The sequence below is a fragment of the Mustela nigripes genome, chromosome 2 (genome assembly GCF_022355385.1).
Source record: "Mustela nigripes isolate SB6536 chromosome 2, MUSNIG.SB6536, whole genome shotgun sequence".
Classification (NCBI taxonomy): Eukaryota; Metazoa; Chordata; class Mammalia; order Carnivora; family Mustelidae; genus Mustela; species Mustela nigripes.
Window position 1 is genome coordinate 31,879,252 of NC_081558.1, and position 17,917 is coordinate 31,897,168.

At 42.3% G+C, this 17,917-nt stretch overlaps 1 protein-coding gene across 1 annotated transcript; it reads right to left on the minus strand.

Moving 5' to 3' along the window:
- Positions 1 to 896: 896 nt before the first annotated feature.
- PSMD6 (proteasome 26S subunit, non-ATPase 6) lies at positions 897 to 16,301 on the minus strand. Its single transcript, XM_059390094.1, has 8 exons — positions 16,071 to 16,301; positions 15,187 to 15,392; positions 11,432 to 11,577; positions 10,963 to 11,182; positions 10,754 to 10,862; positions 5,434 to 5,602; positions 1,247 to 1,324; positions 897 to 1,111 (listed from the first exon to the last, which is right to left on the minus strand). Exons 1-8 carry the CDS (start codon positions 16,213 to 16,215, stop codon positions 1,015 to 1,017), a joined length of 1,170 nt encoding a protein of 389 aa, XP_059246077.1. The 5' UTR covers positions 16,216 to 16,301; the 3' UTR covers positions 897 to 1,014.
- Positions 16,302 to 17,917: the final 1,616 nt, after the last annotated feature.

Here is a 17,917-nt window from a genome sequence, read left to right on the forward strand (position 1 = left end):
ACATTATTTTCCATTGACTGAGAGGTTTCTTTTCTGATGTTAATGAGTCATTCCAGTTGGCTCATAACTAGAACAGCATGTAAACTATAAAAGCAGACTTCTCTTGCCTGCCTTTTACAGTACAATGCCATTTCCCATTCTCCTTTTAACTCAGCTCTATCAGAACGGCCTTGTCAGAATGGCATCCAAAAAGTTTGGGGTTGTCCCAGACTTTTGCTCACCAGGTCCCCTCCCCTGCCGCCCCCCCATTCTTATCTTTCAGCAAAGCAGGCTGCACCCCCACAATCACGCATTCCCTCTGGCTGGTGCCACTTAGGTCAAACAGGGCCATTCCTCAGCTTAAAACCTCCAGTAACGAACTTTCTTCTCCCAGATATTTTCATGTCCCTCCTCTACTTAAATGTCACCTTAGCAGAGGCTGTGCCACCTCATAGGAGAGCTTTCCACACCCTACTTCACTGTCTCCTTTATCCAGTTTCTGATTTTTTTTTCTAGCACTTAGCCCCATCTGACTCACCAAACGTATATTAAAAAAAAAAAAAAGAAGAATTTTGTTTTCCTTACTATGGTTCTGTTTGTTGGTGGGGGGGAAATCCCATCATCATTATTGACATAGGTATTTTGTTGTTTGGTGAGATTGGCAGATTCTGGAATCCACGGTTATGGTTGCCTCCTCAAAAGCTTCCCTTTTTTCTGAGGGAAAGCTTAAGATACATTTCATTTATCTTCTTTTGCGTACTAAGTGGGAGATACTGTGTTTAAACACATACTGTATGGCATATATTTTCTAAAACTCAGGAGACTTACAGTAAGACATGAAGGGTTTGTATTATCCCTAGTGTACTACTCAGATTTGAACTCAGGCGCTGTAGTCTTGGATTACAGTCTCAGAAAAGTAAACTGAAAGAAACAACAATGCAATATTTATTTTATACAGCTGAACCGGGTACATAGTAAAGTAAGCTATAAAAATTCCACAGTTATCTCTAAAGGAAATCCTTCGTTTACATGGTTTTACATATTAATTACTCTGGAAAGTTTCTGAACTCTGTTGAGTAGCAGATCTCCTTTCTTGATAGTTTCTTGGTACTGCCAGTTCTTGCTATCAGGCCTATAAATAAATTCAAGAAAAAAATGAATTATTTACCAGTCACATTACTCCATAACACAAGTTGACCTACTTTTAAAAGACATTTAAGAATGCCCCTTATTCTACCACACAAACGATGCACAAACTAAGCAGTACCTGTTGGTCTCCACTATTTCGTTGACTTTATCTATTTTGCAGTGTAGTCTCCCTGCAGCAATAAATCTGGAGAGCTCCCTACAATAAAGAGCAGGGAGAAAGGGGCATTAGTATGAGCATTATACAAAATTCTTAAACTGCACTAACTACCCACTTCCATTGCTGCCCACGGTAACCTTCCGTCGGCTTCCAGCCTGCACTCTTGACGGCGCAGCAGCTGAGAAGACTGTTGCGGGCAAACCGCGCAGGATCATCCCAGAACGGTAAGAACATACTGAGGGCAAGTGTCAAAGAATGAAATCATTAAACCTTCGCAGAAAAATAATACGGAAATAATGAAACAAGAGCAGATGATGCTTAGGATTTTCAAAATTAAGACAAAAGAATATGCCACAATAAATAAGCATCAGGAATGCACAGCTGATATTAATCTTTGTGAAAAAGTGTTTCTGAATATCTATGTACAGTCACAACCCAAACCTCAAAATTAAGATAGCTATAACGTGCTTACACATAAACCTCAACAACAGCATTACCAATGAAACACTAGCAAAGATCATCTACCAACAAGGAGAAAAAGGGCTTAAAAATATACAAGAGCTAGATGAAGACTTTACATGGAAAGATGAGTGCTTTAAAATAAAAATCTACTTATAATAGAACTGTTAAGTTTAAATAAAAATTATACTCTCCCAGATACTAAAACATTTTGCTCCCAGCACATAAACAACAAAAGAGAGACTCTAAATCCTGAACAATTTTCTAACAAAGATGCCATTTGAAATCCATTCGGAAGGGCTGGTTTGACTGGCGATGAGACAGCCTCTCTGTGACAAACCCCAGAAAGAAGCCTGCTAAACCTGGTGATGTAGACACTGTCCACGTAGGTAATACCACCAGAACCAAGTCACGAACTAAATGACAATGTGGACAGAAGATGTCTGCAGTATAAACTGGGGGGGAGGGGGACCAACAAATCAGACAAATGGCTCGTTAAAACACAGGCAAAGTACATACACAAAAAAGATCAATTTCACTCATTAAAAATGCAAATTAAAGCTGTAATGAAATGCCATCATTCTGGGGAGAACAAAGCATAATGCAGTGTTGAGGAAGGTCAGAGACAAACACAATGTCTCACACTTACTGGAGAGGAAGTGATATAATTAGATGAGAAAGTGTGTTACTTGGATTTGTGCTTTTAAAGTGTCAAGTCTCTTACCTAATTGCCCCAGTAGGCAGTGGTGAAAGACCCACTCTGCCTTCTGTACTAAGTTGTATAAAAAAAAAAAAAAAGCCTACGAAAAGGAACTAATTAATACTTAATCTTGGTAGGAAGAATGAGAAAGCATTAATGTTTTTAATAAGGAAGTGTATAATTTTGGAAAATCTGGTTGTGAGCTTCAAAAAGCTGGAAAGACAAAAAAGTTATTGGGCTGGAGGTTGTCCTAAACTAGCAGGCACGGCTGACAGTCACGGAGCAAGCTTTATTTCTATAGTCTCCATCAAGATACACCTGGATCCAAGTGCTACAGTGCCCAGTCTTTTTCAGCTGTTTCTGAGTTCTGTTACTGAGTGGCTTTCTAAACTTGTGTTCTTTTTCCAGACAGTTAACTTCTCCCCGCCTCACCCCCACACCAAGCCCAAGACAGGGGGAACCTCTGACAGTGGTTCTGACTTACAAAGAAGCTACAAGGCCAACTCTGACTGAAGAATGCCCTCTGCTGTGGTGAGGACAGACTGCTCCATTCTAGGAGTCTAACAGCTGGCACGCCTGAGCTCTCAGCGTGGCGGCTGCCCGAGGCCCGCGTCGCCGGACCAGAGGCCTTCCCGTCACCGCCGCCCGGACCACTTTGCGAGAGTCCCGCCAGCTCGCTAACTCCAGAGCCGGGCAGTGGACGCAGTGCTCCTCTCAGTTCCTGTACACACTGCCACACACTCTAGCCAGTACACTACGCTACTGGTTTCAAAGAAATGCTCCCACAGGTATTTGTGCTATTGCTTCCACTGGGAAAGCACTTTTTTCCTTCAAAAATCTTATAAATGCAGCGACACCAGTCTAAAGGTCCACAGAAGGCATCAGTGGATGTGTCCGATTCTCAGGTACTTCAGTCAAATACGAGGACTCCTCGGTATGCTCATCAAGAAGGATCTGGCCACAGCTTCCTTCCTGGTTACCACACCATAATTTAACTCCTAACGTCCTATACCTAGGTTTCCATTCAAGTCCCATCCCCAGCTCTAGAGCCAGAACAGTTGTCATCTCCTCATGTGCCAGTCACATCCCAGGATAACTCCTCTTCCCCAGCCGTAGGTATTTCTCCCAAGTCCTGAGCGTGGTGGCTCACTACGGAAGGTATGCAGTCATGACGACCCAAGTGCTTACTGAATAAACATCCCACCAATCCGATTTACATCCCATGTTCCAAAAAGAAGACCTACCAACAAAACCGTACACAGTGCATGGATTTCTAACCTTAAACCTGTCAACAGCAGCGTTTCCTCAAATAATGGCCCCTTCTGTTCTCCCCACAGTATCTTACTGAGTCTAAGGAAGTAGAGAAGTGGAGGAAGGGTGCAGAATCATGTTCAACTTAACGAATTAGACCCTCCTTAAAAAAGGATTTCACCGAAAATGATTTTTATAAGGGAGGACATAAAAAAGAATCTAGGGAAACCCCTATGTGAATTGGGTATCAGAAATTTAAAACAAGATCTTTAGTAGGTAACCGCTAGGGCTGTGTGTGTACATACAACTTTTTTGCCTTTAGAGTTGGTCTGCAAACATGAAGGGAAAAAACTGAAATACCCATCCGAAATGTGAACAGAGAATTCACATTCAAATAGAGTAAGGGGATTTCTGGTAGGGACTGCTCCATAGTTTAGGTTATACTTAAGATCTGTATCTCTCATCAAATGTACATATGTAAAACCTTAAAACAAGCCTATCAATAAATATTGAGATGCATGCTAAAGGGTTTAGGGATGAAGCACGCTAGTGTCTGAAACACTCTGAAGTGCTTAAAAAATAGGATGGGCAGATATGTGATAAAACAGCATGCTTATTACAGAATCAATCATGAAAATAGCTAATTCCTTAGAATTTCCTACATGTTTAAAATTTTTCATAATAAATTAGAAAAATCAAACCCCTAAAATGAGATTTTTTTAAAATGAAATATACCATCACTGAAATTTATATGACCATCTTTTCATGTGGGCCACTGAAATCTACCATTAGCACTTGACAAGATCTATCTTTGGGAACCACTGATCCAGATACGGTAAGGACAGCACATACTCAATGTGTACGTCTCCCACACTCCACTCCCACCACCCTAGTCCAGACCACCATAATACTGCTCCATGAGCTACTGTACTCAACAGGCCACAGTCTCCCTGTTCCCCTGTAGCCTGTGTAAGATAGGGTTTCACTATCACTCTCATGCTTAAAATCCTCTAATGGCTTCCCACAGGACCTAGATTAAAACCCAAGCTCCACACCACAGCCAGCTAGGCCCTGCACAGACCTACGCATGCCTGAGTCGCCCACAGCTGCCCCTCTCTCGCCACTACCACTCCACTGCAGCCACACGCATCTTTTTGTTGCATTTTATTATCTCCAGAGATTCAGTTCTATCTGAAATTACCTTATGTATTTATCTGCTTACTTGCTAACTCCCCATATAAAAAGTATCAAATATTAAAGTCTGTGACAAGGACCTTAGCCAATGCCAACCATACAGTAATGGCTTAGTGAGTATTTGATGAATCATTGATTTAAGGGCTAAAAGTCTCACTTTTAACTAATGTGACCAGAATTGCAGCAGAAACCAAAAACAATGAAGGTATTATCAGAGAAAACATGCCCTTAATGTGAAATATGAGAGAGACATCTAGGAGTCATCACTATAGCAGCAGTGTGGGACACAATGCTACTGTACAACACCTGGTCTGTTACCCTTTTGCAAAATCACTTAACCACTCTACAACTCAGTATCCCATCTGTTCATAAAAGGGGCACATCATGAAGGCAGAGATGACAGATGATAGTTCTGATAACATTTAGAGAAAAAAAAAATTTTATAATTGAATGAAGCAATGTAAATGGAGAAAATGTATAAGCTGAGACATTAAAAGGTAACTTTCAGAGATATGCATTAACATAATAAATTATTTATACTTACTGATCAATGAATTCCACACCAACACCAAAGGCTTCTGCCATATAGCCAAGAGTTAATGACCTATAGGATTCCAGCAGCTGGCTGTATGCGTGAATTCTCATCTCTCGTACATAGTATCGATAATGAGGGGCAAAAAGCCAGTCCTTTTTCATTTCCTGTTCCACAACAGCTGCAATGAATAAGATGCCAAATTATAAGAGACAGCTCTTAGAAATAACGAAGAAAGACTGAATGGTAAAATGGACACAGGATACAGATAAGCCATCCACATGAATTAGTTTACCAAATAACCACAGTGTATCACTGCTCAAAATAGTGAGGATATGGCAGTAAACCAAAAGACAAGATCCCTGCTGCCACAGAAACTAAATTTTCAAAGAGCAGAGATAAATGACTTAACAAGATACTTATAGTAACAAATTCTGTGTGGAAAGTAAGAGTGACAGGGCAACTAGGAGGACTTCGCTGGACTGGGTGCACAGGGACAACCTCTCTGAGGAGGCAGGCAAACAGCAGGAGGCAAAGAGCAATGTCCACAATGCAGAAGTGCCCCTGCTCTTCCTGCCGGGCTCAGCCCCAGAGAAGAAAGGAGCACAGATTCAGCATAAAGCAGCAGGGGGGCAGCTACAGGCATATGGAAGGTGAGCAAGACAAAAGAACTAAAAATAGACGTCTCTCTGGCTTTAACAAGAACCAAATCCCTGGAAAAGAATTTTTGTTTTGTTTTCTGGTTCTGGAGATCTTTTGGAAGGGGGCAAGGCAAGGGAGATTCACAGCGTTCAAGTGGATTCACCTACTGCACATCCAGGTGAAGATACCAAGGAGGAATTCAGACATGGGTCTGGTGCCCACAGGGAAGTTTAGGGCTGGAGACATGAACTTGGGAATCACTGCCACCCAAATAATAGATATGAAGGTGGCTCTTCATATGTATTCTCTCACTGATAACAGAATGAAGGTAGAGACAAGGGTAGTGACCAAGTCTGAGGCAGTCCCTGAGAGGTCTAACAGAGGATGAGGTGGTGGGTCTGGGGAAAATAAGGGTGTGTTACTGTTCAAGAGAACAAAATTGTGGCAAGATGCAAAGGCTGTTCAACATCAAAAGAGACCAGGATGAGCAGGCCAAGGCAGCACATGGTTTAGCAGCCTTCAACCAAACAATGCTCATTCTCCCAAATAGTAAAAATAAATAAATAAATGCATAAACATCAAGTCATACTGTACAGCTTAAACTCATATACAGTGTTATATGTCAGATCTTAGTAAAACTGGGGAAAAAACACAGCAAGAAAACCTGTGAAAGAGAATGGGAAGAAAAATGTTCATCAGGATGGGTCATACTCCTAAGCTGAACATAAAATATCTTCTATCATTTGTGTGCCATTTAAAAAACTCAAGAGTTCAATAAAAACTATCCCTGGAAACAAACAAGAAATGAATAAAATATGAATATCTTTTTCTCCTCTCAAACTGGCTAAGAGTGGGGGGGGCTCTCCTCAAATGATGTAAATTGAGGGGTGCCTGGCTGGTTCAGTTGGAGTATGCAACTCTTGCTCGAGTCAGAAGTTTGAGCCCCATCATGCGTGTAGCAATTACTTAAAAATAAAATCTTAAAAAATCAATGTAAATTAAGAGAGGCAGAAACTGAAATCAGCACAGGGAATAGTCAAATATTAATTTTATTATGAAATATTTTAATATTTGGTAATAATTTAATATTTGGTAATAAATATTATAATAATGTTTTAATACCAAATATTACCAAAATATTACTTTTGTACGGTGACAGGTGGTAACTAAATTGATATAGATCATCATTTAAAAATGTATATGAACATCAAATCACTATGTTACACACCTGAAATTGACACTGCATCTCAGTTCTACTTCAGTAAAAAAAACCGTGTAACTATAAACTGGCACAGGATTCCTGGAGGGCAAAAGTGATCAAGATGTATTTTCACTTTGTAACATTCACTTTCTTGGATTTTTTCCCCTAACGAAATAAGTGGTAGAAAAGGTGAATTATAAGAGAATGTTCAAAACAAAGTTGCTCCCAACAGGAGTAAACTGTAAATAGCACAATTTTCTGTCAGTAGAGGATCAAGTGTGGCACGTTCATCACACTGAAATAGGTCTCTTTAAGAGAACTACAGCTCCAAGGAGCTCCAGCTGTTTGATCTGCCATTACGTCTGCAGTGTCTGATACATGACAGGTAGTTAAAAATCCTTACTGATTCAATGACCAACTCTTTTTCTACAGTCATGAAAAGGTATTCACATTAGACTGTTAAGAGAAAAAAACCCTACTTGGAAAGCAGCATGTAAAATACACCCACCTATGTTTAACAGTGTTACATGCTTCTATCTCTGGATACAAATGTCCCTGAAGGACACACGTGAAACCGGATAGTGGCAGTCACCTCTAGAGAAAGGACCCTGGCAATTGTTGGTTAGGGAGAGCTTTTCTTCTTTATATGATACCGTTTGAGATTTTTCCATGGGTATGTATAACCTTGGTATACTGTTTCCATTTCTTTTTTTTTTTTTTTAAGATTTTATTTATTTGACAGAGAGAGATCACAAGCAGGCAGAGAGGCAGGCAGAGAGATAGGAAGAAGCAGGCTCCATCCCAGGACTCTGAGATCATGACCTGAGCCGAAGGCAGCGGCTTAACCCACTGAACCACCCAGTTGCCCCTACTGTTTCCATTTCTTAAAGCACATTTAAATGTACAAAAGGTTTGGAAAGATACATAAAATCTTAAAATGGTTATTTCTGGAAGAATTTTGTGCGTGAACACGTGTATGGATCTGGGAACACGACTTTCTCTATTTCTTTTTTTTTTTTTTTTGAAGATTTTATTTATTTATTTGATGGAGAGAGACCCCAAGTAGGCAGAGAGGAAGGTGGGGGTGGGGGGGGAAGCAGGCTCCCTGCTGAGCAGAGAGCCTGTTGTAGGGCTCAATCCCAGGACCTTGAGATCATGACCTGAGCCAAAGGCAGAGGCTTAACCCACTGAGCCACCCAGGCACCCCTCTCTATTTTTAATTTTAAAAACAATCGGGTATTATCTAGAGAAGGATGCAGTTTCCTTTTTCTAATGAAATATTTTAAAGTATGTACATACACTATGAATATTCTCAGGGAAGCAAAAAGGCTTACAAAACTAAATAAATCCTCCATGTCTCAGTATACTAGAGAGAATAAATGATATAAATAAAGACAACTGTCATCAAAGAAAATGTAACTATTCTGTCTTCTGCCTTAAAATATCTGGAAAATGTATAAATTTGGTAGTGATAAAAATTTCACCTACAATGTTCAAATAAAAGATTACTATTAGGAGGGGTGCCTGGGTGGCTCAGTGGGTTAAGGCCTCTGCCTTTGGCTCGGGTCGTGATCCCAGGGTCCTGGGGTTGAGCCCCACATCGGGCTCTCTGCTCAGCAGGGAGCTGGCTTCCTCCTCTCTCTCTGCCTGCCTCTCTGTCTACTTGTGATCTCTGTCTGTCAAATAAATAAATAATTAATTTGAAAAAAAAAACCATTGCTATTAGGAATAGGGGCAGTAGGAAGAGATTAATATCTACACAATTTAAAGGTTTCCCAAAGCCATGAATTTCATTTTTTTTCACTTTCCTTTAAAATTATTTAATGAATTGAACAGATTTGCACAGACCACACAGTAATGTACAGGCAATGTACTGGTGTCAAGTTCATTACAAAGATTAAAAAGATTAAAAAGAAAATCTCCCAATAATTCCAGTTAGCAGAAGGAACAAACTAAGAAAAAGTCACAAAATGACATACTATTTTAAAAATGGGGCATATGACCAAAAAGCACACCAAAGATGTTCACCATCAGATCAGAGAAAAGCCAATCAAAACCACCAGATACCACTTCACACCCACTAAGCTGCCTATAATCAAAAAGACAACAGTAACAAGTACAGAATGTGTGGAGACTGAGACCACACTGCTGGTGGGAATGTAAATGGTGTAACCGCTCTGGGAAACCGTTCAGCAGTTCCTCAAAAAGTTAATCAAAGCATCATCGTATGACCCAGCAGGTCCATTACTAAATATGTATGTATCCAGATACATACCCAAGAGAAATGAAACCACAGGTCTACATAAAACATTAGACAAATGTTCCTTACAGCTTAAAAGGGAAGACAACACAGATGTCTGTCAGTGGATGAAATGGATTGTAAAAATGTGGTTTTTCCATATAATGGAGCATCCTTCAGTCATAAAACTAAATGGAGCCCTGACACATGCCACCACACAGATGACCCATGAAAGGATGATGTCAGGGAGAAGGAACCCGGCACGGAGAGCCACACAGACGATGACGCCATTCCTATGAAATGTGAGAGTAAGAACATGCAAATCCATGGACACAGAAAGATCAGTGGTAGTGGGAGGAGGAACGGGAAGTGACTGCTCAACGGGTACCGATTTCCCTCTGCAGAACGACATTCAGGAATTAGGTATGACGACTGCACAACCTTGTCAAGAAAATAAAGCCACCAAATTTTACACTTGAAACTGGTGAATTTTATGGTATGTAATTCATATCTCAGTTAAAAGGGGAGGCATAAAATGAGAGCTCCCCAGGAATGAAGGGAAGGGGTTCATTCTGATGAAGGAAGAAGGGAAAGGCCCCATATTTGAGCAGAAGAGTGCCAGGAGAGCCGCAAGCATAAAAAAGGAACAACTGTGCAGTACGATCTTGTGTGCAAACACGCCTGTGCACACGTATGAGAAGACGAGGCCACGCAGGTAACTCATCATACCTCAGGGGCCCTGTTCCCCTATCACATAAGGTAAGTAGTATGAATTCTCATGAAGCAGTCCCAACTTTTACGCCTGGAAAAAGCACTCCAGAATCACTAGGCCAAAATCCACTTCAAAAATAGAATAAGCACTGGGGTACTTGGGTGGCTCAGTCAGTTAAGCATCTAACTCTTGATTTGGTCATGATCTCAGGGTTGTCAGATGAAGCCCTACGTGAGATTTTCTCTCTCTCTTTTTTCCTTTGCCCTTCCCCTGCTCTCTCTCATCCTAAAATAAATTTAAAAAAAATTTTAAACTAACCTTTAACAGTGTAAACATCAATCTTACCTGGTGGGTCATATAAAAACAGGTTACAGTCTGCTAACATCCCCTCCTAAACAAAAAGGGGCAAAAAACTGAGCCCCGGTAATTAAAGACCTGTACAGTCTGTCACACACGTGAACAATCATCTTAGTTCTCTGCATACAGGATCAGGATTGAGATAAAGACAGATTATCGAAATGAGCAACTCTATCCTTACCTAAGGACTGGAAGAAAACTGAGTAACGACACTCATAGAGTGAAAACAGGTACTGCCGGACCGCTGGAAGGCTGTGCAGCACTTCAAGGATCTCGGCTCCTTTAATCACCTACAAATTAAAAAAAGAACGAATGTAGCTTTAATGTGTATTTAGGTTAGGAAAGTATGGAGTAATTTCTAAACATGAGTATTAAAGATTCAGGCATTACCTTTTCCCTGAGATCTGGTCTTTCTAAGGCAATCATGCTGACATAGACAGTGTAAGTCACAAAGGTCTTGTAATCCATAAGTTCATAGGATGTGAATGTTGAAACTGTGTCAAGGAAGAGTTCAGCTGCCTGTTTGAAATCACGAATAGCCACACAGTAAAGACCCTGATATACCTTTAGGCGGTTTCTCCTGTCCCAGTCTCCTCCTTCCTCTATTAAGCTATAAATAAAAAACAGTAATGTCACAATCTGGAAACAGACAAGTCCATTTTTTGTTAAGTGTTGTGTTCTTTTCAAACAGAAAACAAGTTGAATCAAAAGGTAGTATTTAAAGAAAATATTCTACTAAATAAGCACATCAATTATTTCACCTAATTTACTAGTTATAAATAAAACAGGTAAATTTCTTACATCGGTTTCTTATTTATAGCATAATTACAGGGAATATATCATCATCATTAAAAAGTACCTTTTGGCCTTCTCTGTGTTTCGTGTGATGAGATCATTATCCATATAAAATAACCCAATCCTAAGAAGATAGAACACAATATCCAGTCGGTGACCCAAGGCCACAGTTTTGTCGTATGTCTTGCGAAAGGCTGTCAGAGCACCCTCCTGTCAAGAGATCCAAGGCAACAGGTGAAAAAAGGTTAATTTTCAAATGCTACCAACTATGTGGAATTCTCTTAACAAAGGGTAGAGGGAAGAGGTATGAAGAGAGAGAAAGTAAGATACCCATGAACTGGTAACTATTGAAGCTGGGTGGTAACTGCACGGGGCAGGGGGCGGGGGGGTTTCTCTCCACTTATATAAAGTATAAAAAAAATACATCAGCTATGCCTAAGCATATACTTAACATTCTAAAACATAGGAAAAACAGCCACAATTTATCCTCACTTGTTCAACATTCGTTCTTGCACATATTCAGCATTTTTTTCCCTAATTACAATGTTACTTTCCTGTAAATTATTACACTACTTTAAGGGTAATGGAAGTTTTACCTTAGTCACCATAATAATACAAAGGAGTATTCAAATATACAAGTCTGTATCAAAATACTGTGGAATAAAATGTTCTATTGCTTTAAAAACACAAACATGAATAAAATCAATTGTCAATACATGGTACTTCTTAGTCTGTATCTGGGTTTATGTAATTGTTGAGTTACACCTCATAAATTAATAACAGGGGCTAGCAAAACAGTAATGGGCAGAGCTGGCACTCAGATCGTGGTTTTTAATACAACTCTCCACTCTCCACATGCTAAAAGAAACCAAGGATCCTTGAAGAAACGGATGATTCCAGGTTTGGAGAGTAAAAATAACAGGTAAGCCTGTAACATCTTGTTGTATGAGAAAATAAGACCAGGGGCACCTGGGTGGCCAGTGGGTTAAAGCCTCTGCCTTTGACCCAGGTCATGATCTCAGGGTCCTGGGATCGAGCCCTGCATCTGGCTCTCTGCTCAGCAGGGAGCCTGCTTCCCCCTCTCTCTCTGCCTGCCTCTCTCCTACTTGTGATCTCTCTCTCTAATAAATAAATAAAATTTAAAAAAAAAAGAAAAAAGGAAAGAAGACCAAGGAGATGTCAAACAAAGACTTCTCAAAGGAGCTTCCACTAACAGGCATGTAACAAGATGAGCACCATAATGACCATGATCAGTGTAACACAGTGAGTAATAAAAATCCATTACGTAACAGTTAATAATATATTTAAAATGAGAGTAACAGGAGAGGAAAAAAGCAAGCTCTTTTAAAAAGAATCCTACTTAATAAACACGGAAAATGACATAAGCCCATCATCGATTTATAAACTCCTGATATTGACTCAAGCACATCCTTGTCGAAATTCCTCAAATCCAGAATCAAAAGCTTTAGTTTCTCATTCACCTGTAATAACCTATCCTCTCTGAAACCAAACCACAGGGGTGCCTGGGTGGCTCAGTCCTTAGGCATCTGCCTTTGGCTCGGGTCATGGTCCCAGGTCCTGGGATCCGCCTGCATCGGGCTCCCTCCTCAGCGGGAGGCCTACTTCTCCCTCTCCCACTCCCCCTGCTTGTGTTCCCTCTCTCAAGCGCTGTCAAATAAAATCTTTAAAAATAAATAAATTAAAAAAACCAAACCACATCATACAACTGAGAAAACCACACAACTATTAGCTATTTTTTCTAAAAGACTTCTCATTTGAGAGAGAGTGCACACACTCATGGGGGTGGGACGGACAGGAAGAGAATCCTTAAGCAGACTCCCAGCTGAGGACAATGCCTGTTGTTCCAGGGCTGGTTCTTAGGACCCTGAGATCATGACCAAAGCTGAAATCAAGAGTCCGAGGCTCAACCTGAGTCACCCAAGTACCCTCTATTGCTATTTTTAAACTGTTCTGTAGTTCCCAAATTTTTTACAATGAGATTTTAAATTTACAATAAAAAAATCTCGTTTTAAATCTAAAATGGTGGGGCATCTGGGTGGCTCAGTCGTTAACTGTCTGCCTTCGGCTCAGGTCATGATCCCAGGGTCCTGGAATCGGACACACCATTGGGCTCCCTGCTCAGCAGAAGCCTGCTTCTCCCTCTCCCACTCTCCCTGCTTATATTCCCCCTCTCACTGTTGCTGTCAAATAAAATCTTTGGGAAAAAAAACTTAAAATAAATAAATAAATAAATAAATCTAAAACGGGGGCACCTGGGTGGCTCAGTCAATTGAGCATCTGCCTTTGGCTCTCACGTCATGATCCCAGGATCCTTGGATCAAGTCCCACAATTGGGACCCTGCTCAGTGGGAAGCCTGTGTCTCCCTCTGCCTGCTATTTCCCCTGCTTGTGTACATTGGTTGCTTGCGTGCTCTCTCTCTGGCAAATAAATAAATTTTTAAAAATAATAAATAAACCTAAAATAATAATAGTTCTTATCAGTAACATTTGAGTTCTCTGCCCCTATCTCTAATCTTCACTAAGTAGGAACTGCTCTACCACATTTCAGATGAGGAAATGGAGGGTCCAGTAAATGGTAATTACTGAAACCGGAGCGCTAACCCAGGCAACCTGATCCATGAACCCACACTATTACACTTTCTTCTACTAATGCCATGACATCTGTCATCTGCGTACTTCAGGATACACTGCTTAGAATTAATGACATTCAAAGCCCATCCTCCTAACCACTATTAACTGCTAAATTAAATTCAAAAGATGTAACACCTGTAGGCATCTGTCTCATGCAGTGGATAGGAAAGTATCGATCAGGCTGGCCACCATGTGGAAGAAATGATGGCCACATATATTGCGTCAAAAATCCTTCCTTGTCCCTTGTCTCTATATCTAGAGAACACTAGCATACATCCACAAGGAAGCACATTCCAGCACGTTTCTACATCGGCTTGTACTAGCAAGAACAGCTGAAACCAACATCCATGTCCATCAGCAGTTGGAGAGCTAAGTAAACAGCTAAAGAGCAAAGTAAACTTTGGCACAGCCTTACAAAGGACTACTAGCTAGCAGTTAACCGGAATACGTACCCCGTTTATGTATCTTAAAGGGGAAAGAGCACGATACAATGCTTAATGAAAAAATTAACAGGACGACATGAGAATATTATGGTCCCACTTTATTTAAAAAACCCTTTTCCAATACTTTATTTTTAATATCTACGTGAGGTTCTAATTCACGACCCTGAGACCAAGGGTCACATGCTTCATGAAGCCAGGTAGGGGCCCCTAAAAACAATTTTTTAAAATATAATCCCGCCTAATTTTCATGTCTGTCAGCATGCAATAAAACAACTTAAAAAGGTCACCTTTGAGAAGAAAGGGAATAAAGAAAAATCAAATAAGAACTTCAGCATTAACTGTAATGTTCAGTTTCTTATAAGGAGACTATTAGTAGTATAAAGTTTTTAAATTCAACAGAACCAATGTTTTCCAACCAAGGGGAGAAAAGTGCACTACTGAGAATGATCCCAATTTTGCAAGAGCAGTGAATCAAATCTCTGCAAGTGCCCTTGAGTTCTGACTGGCGTGGACACAGAGAAGAACACACACACCTGGCTGAACAGGGATAGAAAGAAAAAACTTTTTCTTGGCTCCTTTTTGTGCTGATTCCCTAGGCCCGGTAAGCACATCACCCGTGTGCTTGTTTTTTTGTTTTGTTTTGTTTGGAAAGGAAGTTATTTCTTTAAATAGTGCCTCTCTGCCACTAGGCAGAGAGGGAGAGAGGGGAACCGTCTCCACTTGCCTTGTCGCCTATCCGGCACAGGTACTCAGCCTTCGCCATCATGGCATCCCGGATTTCGCTCTCTCCCAGATTCTTCTCCGCATCTTCCAGCTCCTCGTCCAAACGTTTCAACTCCTCCTCGTTCGCCTTCTTCATTTTATTGAGCAGGTCCGTGTCCATCTGCCAGTCGAGGGATTTGCACAGGGCTTCGTAATAAGGAGCCATGTCTGAGAGCCAAAAAGAGGGCCGTGACTTAGGAGCGGGTGCCCCTGGCACCCTCAAAGTCAGGGTCCACCCCCGTCTTCCACACACACACACACACGCACACAGACACCCTGTCGAGTCGACCCCTCTCCGCCCCGTGCTCAGGAAGGCATGGCACAGAAGAGCCTGGCAAAGGGCTTGGCAGAACGTAAACGTCTGCTGCTGGGAGACGGGCATCGCGGCCAGTCCTGCTGGCCTCCCGACGGCTTCTGCTCCAGCAAAGCCTTCAAGGGGAAGCCTCTGCTCAGACACATCCTCAGGCACCGACGTTCAGTCTACGCGGCCCAGGGGCACTGACTGCCAGGGACGGCCCCCGACACCGACCCCACGCTTCCCCGTCCTGCGGACAGCTGCCCTCTCCTACACGGCTGCCCCCCAGCCCGGGCCCGGCCGCCCAGAACAGCAAGCCCGGAGCCTCTCTTCTGCGCCTCGCTCGGAGCTCGACACAGCCCCCCAGAGCTGCTTTCAGAGCAGCAGGGCCCCCACGGATGCAGATGCAGAGATGCAGACCCCCTCCGAGAGCAAGGCTGGAGGGCCCCGCGAGCACCCCGGGGCCCCTTCGGGGAAACATGCCCGCAGCCTCCGGGGCGCGGGGCCAGCCCAGGCCTAGGCCGCTGACTCGGCGCTCGCGCGGGACTCACTGTTATCCCGGACGGCCGCCATCAGCTCGTCGCGCACGGCCGCGTCCCCGCGGTGCTCGGGCAGGCTGAGCAGGAAGCGCAGCTGCGCGATGCGCAGGTCGGGGTTCTTGGGCAGACCCTCCTCCTCCAGGTTCTCCAGCGGCATCTCGGCGGCGGGGTTAGCAACACAGGGCGGACAGCAACTCAGCGCGGACCCGCGGCGTCTACGGCAGCGGAAGCGGGAGGAGACAACGAGGGTGCCCGGCCGCCTCCAGCCCGGCTTCCGGTCGCGGGCAAGCCTCCGTCAGCAGCGCCTCCTGCTGGACAGACCTTGGAACACCTCACCCGGCCTGTGCGCTGGCGCCCCCGTGTGGTCCCGAACGGTTTTCCCTCGCTTCGGGCCGCGACAGTCAGTCTCCGAGTATGTGCTGCCCAACTCTGAAGATCGATTTCCCGAAACTCTCCCTCCCCTCCCTTCCTTCTTAGCTAGTCTGCTTTTCATTCTGTTTAACTGACAGGAGCTGGCAAGCTTTTGAAATTTTTCAAAATATCATCATCAGCACCAACAATAAAAATCTCTGTGCACAGCCCTAAAACCCATGTTCTTTCCGCTAGTCTAAGAAAATGGTGCCCAGAATTCCGGTCTTAATACAACAACATTAATATTTCGTTTATGCATTATTTAAATCATTGCATGCCTGCATGTTCAGCCTCTTTTTGTTCTTGAAGAAGCTATGTAGCTTCAGACTTGGTAACGGTTATGTGAAATTCCACCCAGTGAATTTGCCATAATTTTTTTTCTCTTCTCTCCATTACAGGTTGACCCTTTAGGTCATCCAGGGCTGTTATTTTCTTAATATAAAACCTGAGATGAACATCATAGATTATTTGATATTTTAGGGGTTTCCCCCCCCCTGTAAAAAATTCTCATGCAGGATTAATACACAAAAGGTAGGAATGTTCTGTGACTTCTAAATATTTAATGTCACATCATTTTCCAAAAGAATTGAACCAGTTTATACAGCTTGTGAAACATCTGGGACTGCTACAGTCTTGCCAGCAGTAAGCATTATACCCCATTTTTTTATGATTTACTTGTTTTGGTAAAAACAAGCATTTTGAAGACCCCTCAAATGGTAACAAGGAACATAGAAAAACATTATGAGGGCCCCATCATATTAAGCTTTGGGGGGAGAACTTTCTAGACATCTTTCATTCATTGACTCAACAGATGTATTACGTGGTTGCAAAGTACCAGGGGCAGTGCCAGGCACTGGAAACACAGCAGGGAAAAGTACAACACCCTGCCCTTGTGGAACTTACCTTCTAGAGACACTTAGCCTCACTGAAAGGGACCAGATATATTAATAGGATCCTTCTGTACTTGTACCTTATAAACTGTTCCATTCCATTCACCATGTATTATAGATACCTTTCCTTGCCAATAAATATGGACTGACACCATCACCTCTAACCACCTCTAACGACCACATAGGATTCCACTGCTTTTATGTACCAACATTGATCCCATCAACCCTTAACTGCTATCAATTTAGATAATTATGTCTTCAGTCTCATAAATGCCAAAGTGTTGATCATCTATGTGCATATATTTTCACATTTATACAATCAGTTCTTTCTTAAGATTTATTTATTTATTTGAGAGAGAGAGAGAGGGAGGGAGAGAGTGAGCAGGGGGAGGAGCACAGAGGAGGGGGAGAGAATGCTCAAGCCGACTCCCCATGGAGAGCAGAGCCCACTGTGGGGCTTGATCCCAGGACCCTGAGATCAGGACCTGAGTCAAGATCAAGAGTTGGCCACTTAACTGACTGGCCATGCAGGTCCCCCTCTACAACCATTTCTTTCTT

Excerpts from the sequence above, each read along its gene's own strand:
- PSMD6 (XM_059390094.1), bottom strand. The coding sequence starts at position 16,215 with ATGCCGCTGGAGAACCTGGAGGAGGAGGGTCTGCCCAAGAACCCCGAC. Across the intron at positions 15,393-16,070 it reads GGCGGCCGTCCGGGATAACA|ACATGGCTCCTTATTACGAA; the intron begins GTGAGTCCCGCG and ends TTTGGCTCTCAG. Across the intron at positions 11,183-11,431 it reads AACACAGAGAAGGCCAAAAG|CTTAATAGAGGAAGGAGGAG; the intron begins GTACTTTTTAAT and ends TTTTATTTATAG.